This window comes from Solea solea, chromosome 2, assembly GCF_958295425.1.
Source record: "Solea solea chromosome 2, fSolSol10.1, whole genome shotgun sequence".
In the NCBI taxonomy this organism is placed as follows: Eukaryota; Metazoa; Chordata; class Actinopteri; order Pleuronectiformes; family Soleidae; genus Solea; species Solea solea.
This window is the reverse complement of record NC_081135.1, coordinates 25,370,242-25,387,112: the sequence shown is the minus strand read 5'-3', so window position 1 is coordinate 25,387,112 and position 16,871 is coordinate 25,370,242. Positions and strand designations below refer to the sequence as shown.

The window sequence follows — 16,871 nt, the reverse complement described above, 5'->3', positions numbered from 1 at the left end:
AGCTCCATTTAAAATGTTATAATCTGTTTAACTGTCTTATGTCTGGCTTACGTTATGCATGTTGTCATAGGACTGCACATGTGCCAAATGCGATGAAGTTTGTGTGTCGAGCCAGATTGTTAACATCTTTGAGAGAGTAGAATCAGTGTGTGGGCACCACGGTGAGTTTTGAGAATAGATAGGATATTATGAATGGATTAATAATTTCATGAGCTGTTGACCTATCTTGGAAGTCAAATATTTTGGAATTGTTTATGTCGGTCCATAGCCAGGTGTATTTGCTCTCTAGGGGTGAGAAACCACACAGTGGCATAAAACAGGAGCAGAAAATTCATCAGGATTTCACTGTGAAACAACAACAGCATCTGCTGTGACGGAGCATGCCTCTGATTGGCTCAGTGTGGTTTGTCTCTGAAGCACGCTCTGCCCAGCAACCAGGTCAGATGTCCTGGCTTGTTTTATAGACCTGTGTCCTGTGGGATCCAAGGGAAGGCTGCTGTGTTTCTGGGCTGTCAGAGCAGTACCAGGACCAGTTTATATTGATGCATCTACCTGTGCTCTGTGTGTGTGTGTTCATGTGTGCATGTGTGTGTGTGTGTCACACTCTATGTATTACGTGTCCTTAAGTGTCCTCATGCTGACCATATTGACCATGTTGTGTAGTATTTGAAATGTTGTTCAGGGTTTGCAGTATGTTGTTTGCAGCTGCTGACTAAGAGTTGCTGACAGTGTGGAGCTCGCTGATCCCCTCTAAGCTGCTGCTGAAAAGCCGGGTGGGCTGATGGCTGTTTGGCCGGGTGTTTGACTAGCCATCCAGCAAGCAACTTGCTGGTTGTAACTGACTGACTGTGACCTTAGTTGAACTTTGTAGCCTTACCGAGTGGTTCTCTTGGTCACAGGTTAGTAAATGTTGCAAATCTGTCCACAACCTGGTCATATTTAGCTGTAAAATTAATGTATTAAATATTTGGACTCTCTTGCTCGCTTGATCCAAACTTAACTATGATTTCAGTATTGAGATTCAGATTTGGTTATTCACTGGACTAGGTCTTTATTTGTCTGACATTTATCGAGATAGTTATTTTGATCTGAGGATTTGTAAATGTTGTATCATGATAACATCTAGCCTTAGTATCCTGATTTTTATCCCCTCTGATGTTGGCCTTCAAGGCTCCCTAAAATAACTGTTATGGTCTGTCTTTACTCAACAAGGAATCATAGTGGGTGAGTCATTTCTTTTGTCGGACTGTTCGTATTACATGTACATTTAGAAATTTAATGATGTTCACTCAAATGAGATTAATCTAATTTGAAAACATATTACATTATTTTGTGAAATGGGATGATGCGTCATTCAAATTCCTTTTGGCGTTTATCCCAGGCATTTGCTCTTCCAGCATACTTTAAATGCATCACCACGAAAAGACAAAAAAAAAGAAAAGAAATAAAGACAAAAAAACAAATCATGCCATGACTTTCCTTCAGGTGGTAATGCTGGCTTTCCCCTCTGATTCTAACCATTAGTTTCTTAATGAAGCTCAAATGAGGATTGCTGTGTCGTCCAGAAGAGAGTGAAGTTGACTTTGATAGTTTGATCATTTAGACGGCATCAGTTGGAAGATGTTGTTCTCTTGACATTTATGGTGGTTAATCATCTCTTTTCTGTTACGTCTGTAAAACTTGCACTTGCTCCCCTTGGAAAGCTTAAAGGGAGCTGGAAAGCTGTGAGACAGACTGGATTAATTAAAGTGAATACTTTCTCAACTCCAAGCTACTGTATAAGGAGAAAGCAGCCTAAGAAGGGATTACCATTAAAGCTCGAGTATACCTGATCTGGTAGAGCAATATTTAGCAGCCTTGCACTTTGTTATTCTGATATTATATGTGTAGTGCTTAGCTTTTAAATTCAAACAAACGCCCATTAGATTCAAACCACCAGTTCACGCAATGAGTATGAGTGAAAAAAAACACAGACGTTGCAGAAGTGAATTCTACTTGAAATCTATTATAAATATGCTTTCTGACCCCATCCACCCCTGTGCTGCTAATATAGACCAAAAGTAGCTTTAATATTTCTGCTCATGGGCAGTAAAGGAAGATGGGCCTTTCTATTTTCCTGTTATAAATTGCCTTCCACCTGTTCTGGTCTGGTCTCTCTGCAGGTGTAGATCCATCGCTGCAAATTGACAACAGAATCCAGGCGTCCTCACAAGCTGTGATTCCAGGCTCCAAACACAATAAGTCACGAGCTGCCAACACCCGGGATGAACGCTTCAGATCTGGTAATGATGTGTCCATAAATACTGAAACTTTTTAAATGTTCTTTTCTTGTGCCATATGCTAAAATACATTGCCGTGTCTCTCAGATTTGCACACAGAAGCCGTCCAAGCAGCCTTGGCCAAGTACAAAGAGAGGAAGATGCCCATGCCATCTAAGAGACGATCTGTGCTAGTTCAGTCATCTGTCGAGGCATGCACCCCACCAGGTGAGAGCTGTCTTCCTTAAAGACCTGTTTCCACTAAGTGGAATGGTTCCGTTTGGTACGGTACGTATTTTTTTGCGTTTCCATGAGGAATAGCATCAAGATATCCGGCCCCAACCATTCCATTTTGTCACCCTTTCCTTGGGTACCAGATTAAAATGGTACGGTACGCTCTGAGCTCCACCCATGACAGTTGGCTGATTGGGCGACAGAAAAACGACCTGTGTTTCTTCAGTCTCTACAACCGTACTGTACCAAACTGAACCGTACACAATGGAAACTCGGCATTAGACAGGGTGTCCTGTACACACTCGGCCTATTGGTTTGTTTACATGTGCTCCCATGAGCGTCTGTGTGCAGGATGCTGACTCTCTGTTGTGTCCATTGAACGGAGATGATGTTGCCAAGCATTTTTAACTGGGAAGAAATGTGCAGTTCGATGAATGTGTCCATTCTTTGTGACTATAAAGGACTGGGTTCTCACTGTCATGTTCCCAGGCAGACCTTCCCACATGAGTTGCATAATGGATGCATAATCAGATTTTTAACATAGTCTCAAAATGTCGACCTTTTGCCTGCTTTTATAACAGTTGGTATTGTGTGGGCCAGTTTACTTACATTTTTGTAATTTTGCAGAATGATGTGGCTTCTCTTTGCACGAAAGCCCAAATGTTTTTCCAAATTATAAATCAGATATTTTCAATCAGACAATGAGATGTGATAGTAGAACTCTCAGTGGCTTTTTTTCTTTCTTATTGTTGTGTAAGAGTTAATTGTTGGGTGAGTTAGCTAGATTTGAACAGGAGAAGTAGGAGGCCCTCCCATGGTTGTTTTGAGTGAGTCCGAGTGGTCTGCTGTACTGTGTAAGGGTCAAGTGCACAGTTTTTATTTCACAAAATCAGTGACACTACATTTAAGATGATCTGGGCTGTGTTTGTGTTTTTCAACGTTAATGGCAGCTAAATGTGCGTGTAGTAACGACAGTATGTAAGATAATTCAACACTATCTCTGAGATCTAGAAACATCTAAACAAAGATGGTGGACATGGGAAACATACCTAGTTTTCACTGCTATTTGAGCACATCTTTGTGTCTATATACAATATATATATAGGATTACTGTCTTTTATGCCCCTCCCATCCTCCAGCTCATCTTTCACTTTCTTTCTTTTTCTGACTTGCTCTGCATTTTTGTCTGTATAACTGTGACTAATGACCTCTTTTTTACTCTTGGCTTCTTTATCGTTCTTTTCGCCTCTGAATTTCTACTTAAAAATGATTCTATGACCCATTCCTTCACCATCCTGCTCTGTCAAGGTCACTGAGAGAGATTGGACGGAGGCAGTAGAATAACAAACAGAATTATAAATGTAAGATAACCCCCATGAGTCTGCTGGTTGTAGAGACATTCAATTTTAGCTTGTTATAATCAAATCGCCTCTAGCTTTCCTTTGACAGCCTCTGCATGGCCGTGATTTAGCTTTAGGAGTCCAATAGTCTTACATTTTTTCTCCTCTAACTACAAAATGTGAGTGATTACTATGAAGATTAATCACAAGAAGACTCAATAGTTAAATGGAAAGGAGCCCAGTCTCTCTTTTACAAATGTCTCTTTCTGTCGGGGGACACACATTTGTAAAGCTTCGGTGTGAATATCACGCTCAGAAGCTTTAGTGCAATATTTGTTTGTACTTTTCTCCAGGGCTGCAGAGACAAAACACCTTTTTTGTAAATGATGAATGAGAGGGTTAAATAAAAATTTTTTTTGTTGATTTTGAAATCTGCACATAACGCAAGTGTTTTTCATTGCGTTACGGTTTCTTCAGAATGTAAATCTGCAAACTGGTCCAGCCACTCTTTGTTCAATTTCAGTCATCCTCTTGAGATAAGTGATATTTCTGTGAGCTTGGCAGATGAAGTGGAATGTCTTCCTTTTAAAAGATCCTTGCCTTTCTTTGAAGTTCATGTTGTTTGGATTATTTTTTTTTTACCAAAGACCAACCGTGCACAGATTCCTCACAGGAGAGACTATAAAATTATCAGTCACTGGGGATCTGTCCAAGTCATAATAGGTGGCAGACCTCTCGCCATTTTTTTTTGTTTGTGTTTCTAGCATAAATGTTTGAAGTAACACTGCTCTGCACAAATAACAGTATCAATTTTGATTAAATTTAGATGCCGTCACACAAAGACAAGGGAAACTTGCATTCCTCTTATCTTGAAGCAAATCAACAATATTTACTGTGAACATAAATGTATTAATAGTATTTTTCCTGAAGTGTTTTAAAAAAACACAATTTCACAACCACTTGTTACCTTACTGCGTTCTCTTTTCCTCTACAAATCTATTATACATTTGTTAATGTGGAAATTTAGCAGGCAGTCTCATATCAAAAACCACCACTTGACCATCACACTGGCTTTCTCCTGTTGATATAAATACAGCCATGTATCATCAGCTTATCAATAACATATCATTTATATCCTGCTTGCTTTTCTTCCTGGAATCAAATCCATTTCCACTGTTTTGACCCTGTCTTCACCTGTCAAACACAGACACTTCCTCAGCATCGGAAGATGAGGGCTCACTACGCCGGCAGGGTCGTCTGGCCACCTCCACACCCTACCAGGGCCACGGCCACCCAGCCGTTGAGCACTGGTTTAATCGTGTCATCCAGGGTTCGTCCACCTCATCCTCTGCGTCATCCACCTCATCCCACCCGGGAGGGAGATCCGTCACCAACACCACTGCCCACGCAGCCCTCAACGCCAACGCCACAGCTACTGCACTGGCCGACCTCATGGCACACACCCAGCTAGGTCAGTGGCACATGCCGTCTCACTCTCCATCACATATCGGCTAGCCCATCTGTGTGTTCCTTTCCCTTTTCAGTCAATGCAGTGCTCTCATCTAGACTTGTTTTCTCGTACCTTTTGTGGCTGGGAGCTGAAGTAGGAAGGAACTTTAGAATTAGAATGAAGGTTTTCTCTTTTCTTTTCTTTTTTACTGCATATAACATGGTCATGAATGATGATTTCAGTTTCTTTGGGCTGACCTTCACTGTGAAATAACTTTCTAATACTGTCTTTAAACCATCTCGCAGGCTTTTCCTTGCTTAGCTACATGGATTGAAATGATTTCATTTATGTATATACATATGTGCATGGGTCAAACACACAAATTCCATGTTGCGCTGCAAGTGTCACAAGCAAGTTAATGAGATTCACTAGATTTATCTCCACCGCTCTCTGAGCAGCAGCAACATGAGCTGTTGTGTTACTCACCTATATGTGTGTGTGTGTGTGTGTGTGTGTGTGTGTGTTCACTTGTGAATGTAAATGTTGTTGGTATTGGCATCCCTTTTTGTGGATTTGTCCAATTTTTGTGTGTAGAATGGGGGTAGCATTGAGTAGCAGTAAATGGTGCGGAGTGTATCTGTAAATAAATCTTTAATATTATAGCAATGTTACTCTCTGCCTCACCTGTCATTCACCTCACCAGCACCCAGTGACATGTAATCCAAATGTTAGTTCTCAGGGTGAAGTTCTCCCATAGCAATTCTTTACAACAGTTGTTTTTGTTTCCAAAATCCAATACAATAATTCGGCAGCTCATGATTTCTATTTTTTTTTTTTACAAATGTAATAATGGTTCTTGATTGACTCTGTCAGAGGTGTTGGTTTCACTGTGTCATCTTTAATGAGGTTTTAGCAGGCAGTGGTGTTTAATGTTTTCCCTGATCCCACTTTAATTTGGATTAAGCAATTTAAAATATAGTCCAATATAATATAAATAATTAATTAATAATAATTAAATATCATATATATTATATATAATATATGTTTTGCTAGACCAGTGTCTGAAGTATATGTGAGGAAGAGGAGGATGATGAGAGAGCAAATGATCTCATTGGCCTCCTGTGAAAAGGCTGTAGCTGATTTGTCTTTGCTCGGCCTATTTACACCACTGTATTTTGTATTTAGAGCTCAATATTTTCTCAGGTGGTACTTAAATTAGAATTTATTTGCTGGGTTTATTCATCTGAACGAAGTAAATCTTTGCATTATGGTTTTCATTTATCCATGTAACTTTTTTTAGGTTTAGGGCACAAAGGGAGTATACACGGAGGCTGTCACAATGTTCTCAGACTTGCCTCTAAATCTACACCGTGAACCATTCTGTTTGTGCTCACGGCCCTCATTGACACTAACCAGTCTGGTCAATACAAACATGAATGCATTTATTCTGGCAGGTAGTGGTAAACTTCTATTTAAAATACTGAATATTCTTCTGCAGTAAAGCGGTGTAAAACAAAGCTTATAAAGTACATATTCATAGAGTTGCAGCAGTGTCCTGGCTTTTGACTTTGTAACCCCCAACACCCCACTCACCCACTCACAGATAACCACTCAGCACCCCCTGATGTGACAGGGCTGTCGGAGAACTCCTCAATTCATGCAGAGCGGCCCCAGGTGGCCTCAGTGCGAAGCATTTCCCGCAGCTACAACTACAACACCAGGGTTATGGAGACTGCGGATGGTGAGTTTCCTACTAACGTCCACACGCAGAAACACAGTTACCCACCTTTCCCTTTTCTTCCTTACTGTCTGTCCCTCTGTCTTAGTCAGACTGGCCCAAGCTGTCGACTGACCCTCCTATGTTGCCATAGTAACAATGCACTCCTACCCTTCCTTCTGAAAATCCACACTACTTTTGTATTAATCTCCTTAATAATACAAACGTGTGGATAATAATGCTTTAGACAGGGACAGGGACAGACACTAGGGCTGTCACTTTTTCCAAAAATCATATTCAAACAGTTATAATGACCCCCGATCTCGTCACTGTCGCCGTCCCCTAATACACCACAAACGTCAGTTTTCATTGCTTGTTTAACACTTTTAATAGATGCTACTTTATTAATAGTTAAAGTGTTCATAACATACAGCACTCAGTAGAGTAGGATGGAAAAACACTCGGATGAAGCTCTGACAGCTTTTAACTCAAATGAATTAATTAGTAGTTAGTTAAAGTAGTCAAGGTAAATGGTCCACATTCATTCATTCATTTGGAATATGTTTTCTTCGTCTGGGGTTTTGCCACCAATAAATTAGTTGACCTACTCATAAAGGTGACACAAGTTGATGATATTAAAAGAAGGGGTTACTGAAATAAATAATCGTATGGGGCACAACAACAACAACAACAGTCTATGGAGTTCACTCTCTATGTCTGGCTGCAGGTAGATTGCACACACACACACACACACACGCACACACACGCACACACGCGCAAAGTTCAGGCAGTGTTTCATTGACATCCTGATGTGTCTCTTCTCCAGGCTGTGAGTGGAGTGAAGGATCCCTCAGTTTAACGGATGGTATTTATAACCGTTCCTCTGACTTTATGGCAGTCTGCTACATGTGCACTCTGCTGTGTGTGTGTGTGTGTGTGTGCGCGCGCATTTGTGTTTGTGCATTTCTGTGTTTCTGCCTCCGCCTGTACTGTCAGGTGTAGCACTTCTTCGAACCATGTTTAAAAGAAAAACAACAACACAGGATTGGATTTATAGTTTGCTTGAATGTGTGCGTTTTTGTGTGTGTAGCCGAGTCTGTTGCAAAGGTTTTGCCCTCCGTAGGCTCTTCAGCTAACTGCTCCACGTCGATCACATTGAAGCAGACAGGTGTAGCTATTCATTTTCACTTGTGAATAATTAGCATGTTGTTTATACATGTTTGCTCACTCACACTGAGACGTGTCAGTTTATGTTTCCTGCTGACACCAGCCTGTCAGTCTTGTAGTTACACGGTGGTGTCTTTCATTGCATTACCGCTGCTGCTGATTTAACAATGACGCATGGTGGTTTTTAGAAAATATGCAACACAGCAGTGACTTTGGTCTCACTTCAATTTGTGTATTTGTGGTATGTATGGGATATACTGCCAACTGATGTGATGTGTTGTTCATTCTGTCAACAAATGCCAGTAAAAAAACAACAATCAACTAACCCCTCTTTCAAGTTTTTACGGAGTAAAACCCTGATTTGTCTTATTCTATTGTGGCAAAGATGGGTTTCCTTTTGACAGACCACTGAGGTTGCATGAATACAAGTTAAAGCATGTCCTTGACATCTTTTATAGGCATTTTCACAATTTTCACTTATTTACTCTGGAAAATGACATTTGACACAAGTGTTATATAATTGTCTGAATAATATTCACAAAATTGTCAAACAAAGAACACAGTCGCAGCGTGAGTTGCTGATGTAACACCATCCAGATCTCAGCTAAGTCTGCACATTTCCATGCATCACTTGTGTGATTCATGCAATTTGTAAAAACATTTTTCCAGTGTTTCAAGATCTCAGTTATTCGCTTGTGCTCAGCTTGAGGATGAACTGACACAGAAACGTTTTAGTCACACCACTGTTAGAAAAGTCATGCTACTGAATTGGGTTTTTCTGTTCTTTCCTTTAAATGAATTGGCACTGCAGTGTAGACTCAATCCAACATTCATATTCTGCTGCAGTAAGTACTCAAGTTGTCGCAAGTGTATTAACAGCTGAAAATAGTTCCCAACAAATGCAGAGAAAAAGTACTGAGAAACAGACTTATGAAACACCTTATGATGTTAGTCTGATTAGGATTAGTCTTTCATCGGATTTACTGTGTTTCAATTGAAGAAAATAGAGATTAAAAGAAAGGTCTTGTTACTTAATATGCATATACTGTTGTTGAGAAGACTTGGTGTGGCAGTTTGTGCTCATATTTAACTGGATTCAGCGTTGTAACATAGATTGACTGCTGAAGGTGAAAATTATGGAATCGTGAAAACATTAATACAAGTCATTATGTTGGACCGTTGCTGGTTTGCTGTGATATTAATGATTAAAGCCCTTGAGTGGGTGAATGTTGTCAGGCGTGTCTGGAGCTTTCTAATTAGCCCATCAAGTGCTGGACTGACCCTCACATGTCTACTCTCCGTACATCTGTCCCAGCTCGAGTAGGCACAGTCTGTCTGAACCAGCCTTATTACACTGAGATATATCAGGCGAGCCTCATGCAGCTGTGGCCTTCGTCTCCTGTGGCTGTCTGGAATGTCTGACACAGGCCGCCCCCCCCCCCCCCAAACTAAGAATGAAATCATATGTAGGAAATGTGTCCAGTGATTATTATAGTTCACATGTGCCCCTGTCTGAAATATGAGGGAAATGTAGCTGGGCATTCTTTTTTTACAACAAGCTAAAATGCTTATTAATGATTGGTTACGAACATACATACATGCCACATGACATAATTCCTTGACTTGACAGTTTGTTTTCGCCTCCTACACTTAAGAGGGCATCTTGTTTGCCAGGCAGCAGGCGGCGCTGCTCCTCTTAAGGTATTTCAGGGATTCTAGAGCTTTCCTATAACCTTTGACTTCCAGGTTGCTAAAGAGGACCTTGTCTAGTGTTTTCTTGTCTTGTGTAAGTGACAGCTTGCCATCCTCTGTCTCATTAGAACACCACACTGACCTTTTCTCTTTCCGTATCTGTCCTCCCCTCATCCATTTTTTCACCTTACCCCTTCATTCTCTCAATCTTTCTGTCTATGTCTCCACTTTCTCCTTTCCAACTTGCTCCGTTCATTATTTCCATCCCGTATTGTTCTTTTCCATGTCTGTATTTCCCATCTTCCATTGGTGTTGTAATTTTCATTTCCCCCAACCTTTTTTTTTTTATTATTTTCTCCCCCCTCCACTATCGTTGTGCAGGTGTTCCAGTCAACAGCCGCGTCTCCTCCAAAATTCAGCAGCTGCTCAACACTCTGAAGAGACCAAAGCGACCGCCTCTGCGAGAGTTCTTTTTGGATGACTTTGAGGAGCTGTTGGATGGTAAGCGGGCTTGAAAATCAAATCAATAAATCACAAAAAACATTATAGCTCTTTATTTGGTGTATACTGAAGGGACAAAATGCCATGGCTTTCAGTGCAGTGAGTTTCTAGTTTTTCCATTTCTGAATTTGCCATTCATCACATTCCTGTTGCTGCTGAGATAAAAAATGTTGCAGTGACCTCACCACACCTCCCAAATCAACAGTCAAAGTACGCTTTTAGATCAGTGGTTGTTATTTTGTCTCTTGTCAGAGCTGAGACCACCAGGTGTGTCAAGGGAGCGGTCAGGGAATAGTGGGTGCAGAAACACACACAGACTCACATTCGACCAGCCCTACCCAAGTATTTCCTCTCTTTCCACCAGCTCATCATGGATTTTGGGTGGTACTCTGCCAGGCTGAATAAACACTGAAAATGAAAACAAAAAAAAAAAACTACTAGAATAGTAATACACCAGCAGGTGAGCCTCCCTGACTCTCGCCCTGGAACTGTGGCATGGCAAGTCTCAGTGGTATTCTGCTTGTTGTGAACAGCAAACACACAAAGCTAAAATGGCAGCAGGTCGAACACAATGTTTGTTTAATGGTGGTGTTCTATTTGGCGGGGATGTATCCATCTTGCCATTTTAGTCAGACACATCTGAATTTCCACTTATCCGAGAGTTTGAGGAGAGAATAGTGACAAAGAGATGGGAGATAGAAATTAAATCAAAGAGCAATATGAGGGTGTAAAGGAAGAGAGAAACCTGTGCCTTTTAATAAGCCGTAGCTCCAAGTTTGTCAGACATTGGTATCTTAGGAAACGGAGACTGATAAGAACAGCTCACCCATTAATCCTCTAGCCTTTCCTCTTCCATCTCTTCCATCTCATTGTGTTTCAGTCCCACACTTCCCTCATTACCCTGCCTCCCTTTAAGATTTGTATGATGCAAAGATTTACCATTGCTATGTAAATCACTCAACCAAAAATAGACTCTAGGGGATTCATTTTTTTTCTAAAGCTTGGAAGGCACACTAAGACCGAAGAGCTTATTTTACTTTGTTGCACAAAATGTCCACAGTATTTTCCCGCTCTCTTCCTCATATATTTAGTCCAGCAGCCAGATCCCAACCAGCCAAAACCAGAGGGCCAGCTGATGAGTCCCCTTGAAGGAGAACCTCTTGGTGTGGTCACCAATTGGCCTCCCTCGTTGCCAGCAGCCTTACAGCGGTGGGGTACGACGCAGCCCAAGAGTCCCTGCCTGACAGCACTTGACAATGCTGGCAAGCCTGTCTACACACTCACCTATGGTAGGTGTCGATTCAGAATAAACCACATAGTCATTTTTGTTTTGAATGTTGATCTGAGGGTCAGGGATTGTTAATTCAAAAGAGATTGCTTGACACTTAATACTCATACCTGTAGGTAAACTCTGGACCCGCTGTCAGAAACTGGCGTACACTCTTCTCAACAAGCTGAGCACCAGAAATGAACCTTTGCTAATGCCCGGAGACAGAGTAAGTCATGACGCTAAGCTGTTTTGATAAGGTGCTGTTGAAAATGAAAGAAGAGCAAAGTAGAAAAAAGAGAAAAGTTAATGACCAGCATATACAATATTTGATGAAGTGTTTATATCTGTTATTGTCCTTTTTTTCAGTGCTGTATTTTTCACGCTTTTTGATCCGTCTAATACAAAAATAGCATCCGAATGCTTGTGCAGCAAAGGAAATGTTACGTTTTTGTTTATCTGTATCTTTTTTTTTAAAACTTGACACGTCTTTTCTGTGATAACCTGTAGGTTGCACTTGTTTTCCCTAACAACGATCCAGTGATGTTCATGGTGGCCTTCTACGGCTGTCTTCTGGCAGAGCTGGTACCTGTGCCCATTGAGGTGCCACTGACCAGAAAGGTAAAGGCCAAAACAAATAAGTGTCCCCTGGGACATTTTAGTGCTAATCATCAACAAAACAAGGGAGAGGCAGTAGTGACCCCTGCTGGACAACGGATTGTGAAAGTTCTGGTGCTCCAGTATGTGAACCTCAGTGGTGTGTTCTTATATTCCTGATAATCGGATTGTCGTGAAAGAGAAAAGAAAGGGACATTTGTTTCACAACTCTAACTGAGGCAGCATGATCTTTTAAATGCTCTAATTGCAATGTGGTGTTCATGTATATTGCACTTTCTAGCACATCCATCAGCTTTAACTTGACAGACTCATCCATGTTACATACACAGGCTGAATATTAAGGGCTTTTGCTTGTCCTTTATGAGCAAACTCACACTGAGACACTGAGCTGTAATTAAAGAGATTTGGAGTTTGGTAATATGATGTGAATATAAGATCACACAGCAGCTGTTCTCTGGAGGCAAACACTATTTCACTCCCTCTTCTTCCCTCTTCTTTCTTGCTTTCTTGCTTTCTTTCTCTTTCTTTCCTTCCATGTCCTCCCATAGCTACTGTATATGCAAAGTCTGATTTGCCTGGTATGAGCTTAGTTCTAAGCTAATACACATCCAATCTAATGTGAGTGTCAGATTCCTGCTACAGCCAGACTTTGATGCTCAGCAGTAGGTTTTTAATTGTGACTGGCTGTCATTCTGCCTTCTCAACTACATTTGTTGCTTTGATATGAAATGCCTTCGTCCTCTCTGTCCCATTTACAATTCCCACATTCCCTCACAGTGTCATTTCTCTAAGCTTTCATGTTCAAATGTATTGTTCTTAATAGATGGTCACTGTGACGGATACTAATTGGCTCAGTTTATCAGTATAAATGTAAGTTTTTTTGAAATCTCCTTGGTCCCCCAGGATGCTGGAAGTCAACAGATTGGCTTTTTGTTGGGCAGCTGCGGCGTCACATTGGCACTGACCACTGATGCTTGTCAGAAGGGCCTGCCCAAAGCACAAACTGGGGAGGTAGCCACTTTCAAAGGTACAGTCTTCTTGCAGCCTGTTTTATTTTTATTTTGAACCATTTTTGTCTCTTGGTTTGAATTGGTTTCATGTCCCTTGTCCCTGCAGGCTGGCCGCGGTTGCTGTGGTTTGTGACAGATGGAAAACATGTTGTGAAGCCTCCGAAAGATTGGCATCCTCCAATGCGTGAAGCCAGTAATGACATCGCCTACATAGAGGTAAGAGTAGTGCTTTTGATGTTTCCAATAAACCAAATTTCTAATATTGTAAGCCTATCTAATTATTGCTTTTTCCTTATTATTCGTATTCTTCCCCCCCCATAAGATCCATGTCTTTATTTAACATGTTTTTGTGTGTTTCTTGCGTTATTTAACATGTTTTTGTGTGTTTACTGTGCCCAGTATAAAACCAGCAAAGAAGGAAGCACCATGGGGATCACAGTGTCGCACTCAGCCATGCTGGCTCACTGTCACGCCCTCACACAGGCCTGCGGCTACACTGAAGGTGAGAGGACACTCTGCATTTATTTTTGAAGTACACACACTTTGTTGTGCCTTGTGCTTTCTCCATCATTTATTCATTACACACTGTGCATGTGAGGTTAGCAAATGTTCAAGGGGGTGAAATAGGAAGAAATGTAGAATCATTTTGGTGATAATGCACATTGTTTTTTCTTATTCATAGTTGTGTACATGGTGTTGTTCATAAAACAGAGTTTGATTACTGTTTAGTTTGATACACACACAAGGCTGTTTAGATCAGACTTTGGTCAGCATTGCCTCAGTTATGCTCCAAATAAATTCATACTGCACCAGCAGTCCCGAGAGAAAGCTCCAGGTCTGTGTCTGAAACTAGTCTGCTGCTTCACTCGAGTCTGTGCTATCACCAAAATTGTAAGATAAACGCTCAGACACTTTTTAACCCTCTAACCTTGACAAAATTTGTTTTTTGATTTTCAGCTGAGACCATAACCAATGTCCTGGACTTCAAGAGGGAAGCAGGTTTATGGCATGGTGTTCTTACTGTGAGTTTTGGTGAAACTAATTGGTAATGGTTAAGTAATTAGAAATAGAGATATACTCAGTTTACTTTCCTCCAATTTACCTCTATGTAAGTGCATTAAAACCAATGAAATCTTGGTGGACTGAAACATCTCGTCTCAAATCCTATGTTTGTACGTTTGTATGGCAGAGCGTCATGAACAGGATGCATGTGATCAGCATCCCTTACTCCCTGATGAAAGTCAACCCACTCTCCTGGATACAGAAGGTTCACACTTACAAAGGTAAAACTCTGCCCAATTTAGCATTATTAAATTCTTTTTCACCATTACCATCTCAACTCTTTGAAAAAGCATTCAATACACAATAATGTTTTATATATTATGGAGAATTATATCTTTTATAGTGTAATGTATTGTCCCTTGTACCGGAAGGAAAATTTATTGGTAGATTATTTGATTGCGATGGTCAAAATTCTGTTCATGTTTTAAAAGTGTAGTGTTTAACTTTTATGTATAAACAAAAGTCCATTTCATTAAAAAAGTTCACACAATGCCGACTAAGCATGTCAGCTCCACATGACTCTCTCTGTATGTCTCAGTATAGCTGGATTTAGATTTCGTGTCGCCCAGTGACATTCCACACTGCACACAGGAACTGATTTATGTCAAGTCAGACAAAGTGGGGATAAATCGGTCTTGCCTCCGACTGCCCTTCCTGCACTGTCTGTATTGCTGATAGTATTGCTTGACAGAGCCCATTTTAGATGAAGGACATATCATCCAAATGATGTCACATCATTTATGCTTATGCAGACTAAACAGAGTCAGAATAATAACATCATTAACAACAAAATAAATCAAGTCACTCTCTAAGCCTTTCCAAGAATAGTTTCCAGAGAGTCTTTTTCAAATTGCTGTTTTGATTCTCACTGTACATTAGACACAGGTGGATGGAAGCAATAGTTTGTTGGACTCATAGAATTTTAGCTCATTTTTATATTATCACCATGGAGATCGAGGGCAGCAGATCTGCAGTACTGAAAAAACAGTCAACACAGCTGAGTCACCTGTTGGTAACTGAGTAAAGTGCCACTATTTGCTGTCAGAGTTTGTCATCTACGATTGGCTGTGGATCTTGATGACTGAGGTGTTGATAGGATGATTCCATTGTCAGCTTGTCTCTTTGTTTTTATGTCCCTGATACAGCGCAGGTAGCAGTTGTGAAATCGAGAGACATGCACTGGTCTCTGCTTGCCCAGAGAGACCAGAGAGACATCAGCCTGAGCTCATTGCGCATGCTGATTGTAGCCGACGGCGCTAACCCATGTGAGTTCACCTGCAGATTGCCATTTAATAAAAAACCCTTATTGCTTGTATTATTGCTTGTAACTGTGTGTGTGTGTTTGTGTCTGTCTGTCACCACAGGGTCGATATCCTCCTGCGATGCTTTCCTCAATGTGTTCCAGGCACGTGGGCTTCGACCTGAGGTGATCTGTCCATGTGCCAGTACCTCTGAAGCCATGACTGTCGCCATCCGCAGGTGAGCTGCCGTTACTGCGTTTCATCAGAACAAAGTAACCTGATATCGCTTTGCATTACTGTGCTGTTATATCACACTGCGCCTGCAACATCAGCTGGATCCTGCAGGGAAAGGATGGAGACTTCTTGTGCTTTGTTATCACAGAGAGGAATACTGGATTTTAGTGCTTTCTGCTGATCACAGGGCTCAGATATGGAGGGAGGCTGAGCAATGCCTTTTATTTTCAGATATATATGAGTCTAGAAATGATGTAATAAAGCTACAAAATCTGTATCCCACAGACTCTCATCAGATGTGTCTCTTTTTACTGCTGTCACAAAGACAGTGTATAAATTCCTTTTTTAAATAAAGAAATGTATTATTTATTGAAATGAATGTGGATATGTGTGTAATTAATTATTGTGTATTCCGTAGACCTCCAGAAATGGGCGTTCCTCCTCCAGGGAAGGCTGTGCTGTCCATGGGTGGGCTGAGCCACAGTGTAATCCGTGTGGACACAGAGGAGAAACTCTCTGTCCTTACAGTGCAGGATGTGGGACAGGTCATGCCTGGAGGTACAGAACGCTCTGTACCATATATTAACAATTTGCTGCCATTAATGAGTAAAAATTATTACGTGCAGAAATCTTTTTATAGCATAGGGAAAAAAAAGTTGCTAACCTGATCAGATTTTGTAGAATGTGGCGAAGAATTTCTACTGCTCAGTATTATTAAATCTATATGTGTTATGGGGAGAAATTAAATGATGGCTTAATGACATTTTTAGCAGTCCCCTAACTTAAGATATAATATGAAACATATCTGCATTAAAATATCTAAAAATCTGCTATTGTGGGGGAGACTTTACACAAATTTTAATTTAATTTAATTTAATGAGACCCACAACAGGCAACAACATTTACAGCGTACACACACTAGACTCTCCTACGTCTCTGCAGTACAAGCTGCATGACCTGCTGTACCCCTCATGTCTACCTAAAAGCACACGGCAAATGTGTACATTTGTATACCACTGTATGACGGCCATAACCTCTGAGGAAAACTCCCAATTAAACATCAGTGTGTTGTGTGTGTCA

General features: G+C 40.9%; 1 protein-coding gene across 5 annotated transcripts in view; it reads left to right on the top strand.

Moving 5' to 3' along the window:
- Nucleotides 1–16,871, top strand: part of dip2a (disco-interacting protein 2 homolog A) — a 79,318-nt gene that overhangs the window by 44,746 nt on the left and 17,701 nt on the right. For 2 of the 5 annotated variants that reach the window (XM_058615785.1, XM_058615777.1), the window contains exons 3-19: nucleotides 2,163–2,282; nucleotides 2,367–2,486; nucleotides 5,040–5,303; nucleotides 6,886–7,023; nucleotides 7,826–7,864; nucleotides 10,240–10,359; nucleotides 11,451–11,648; nucleotides 11,764–11,855; nucleotides 12,137–12,247; nucleotides 13,148–13,271; nucleotides 13,361–13,470; nucleotides 13,654–13,756; nucleotides 14,212–14,276; nucleotides 14,444–14,537; nucleotides 15,462–15,581; nucleotides 15,681–15,795; nucleotides 16,210–16,349. In XM_058615785.1, coding sequence (XP_058471768.1) covers nucleotides 2,163–2,282; nucleotides 2,367–2,486; nucleotides 5,040–5,303; nucleotides 6,886–7,023; nucleotides 7,826–7,864; nucleotides 10,240–10,359; nucleotides 11,451–11,648; nucleotides 11,764–11,855; nucleotides 12,137–12,247; nucleotides 13,148–13,271; nucleotides 13,361–13,470; nucleotides 13,654–13,756; nucleotides 14,212–14,276; nucleotides 14,444–14,537; nucleotides 15,462–15,581; nucleotides 15,681–15,795; nucleotides 16,210–16,349 — 2,073 coding nt within the window. The remainder of the gene's footprint in view (nucleotides 1–2,162; nucleotides 2,283–2,366; nucleotides 2,487–5,039; nucleotides 5,304–6,885; nucleotides 7,024–7,825; nucleotides 7,865–10,239; nucleotides 10,360–11,450; nucleotides 11,649–11,763; nucleotides 11,856–12,136; nucleotides 12,248–13,147; nucleotides 13,272–13,360; nucleotides 13,471–13,653; nucleotides 13,757–14,211; nucleotides 14,277–14,443; nucleotides 14,538–15,461; nucleotides 15,582–15,680; nucleotides 15,796–16,209; nucleotides 16,350–16,871) is intronic. The other 3 variants (XM_058615801.1, XM_058615792.1, XM_058615809.1) reach the window with 2 other exon arrangements.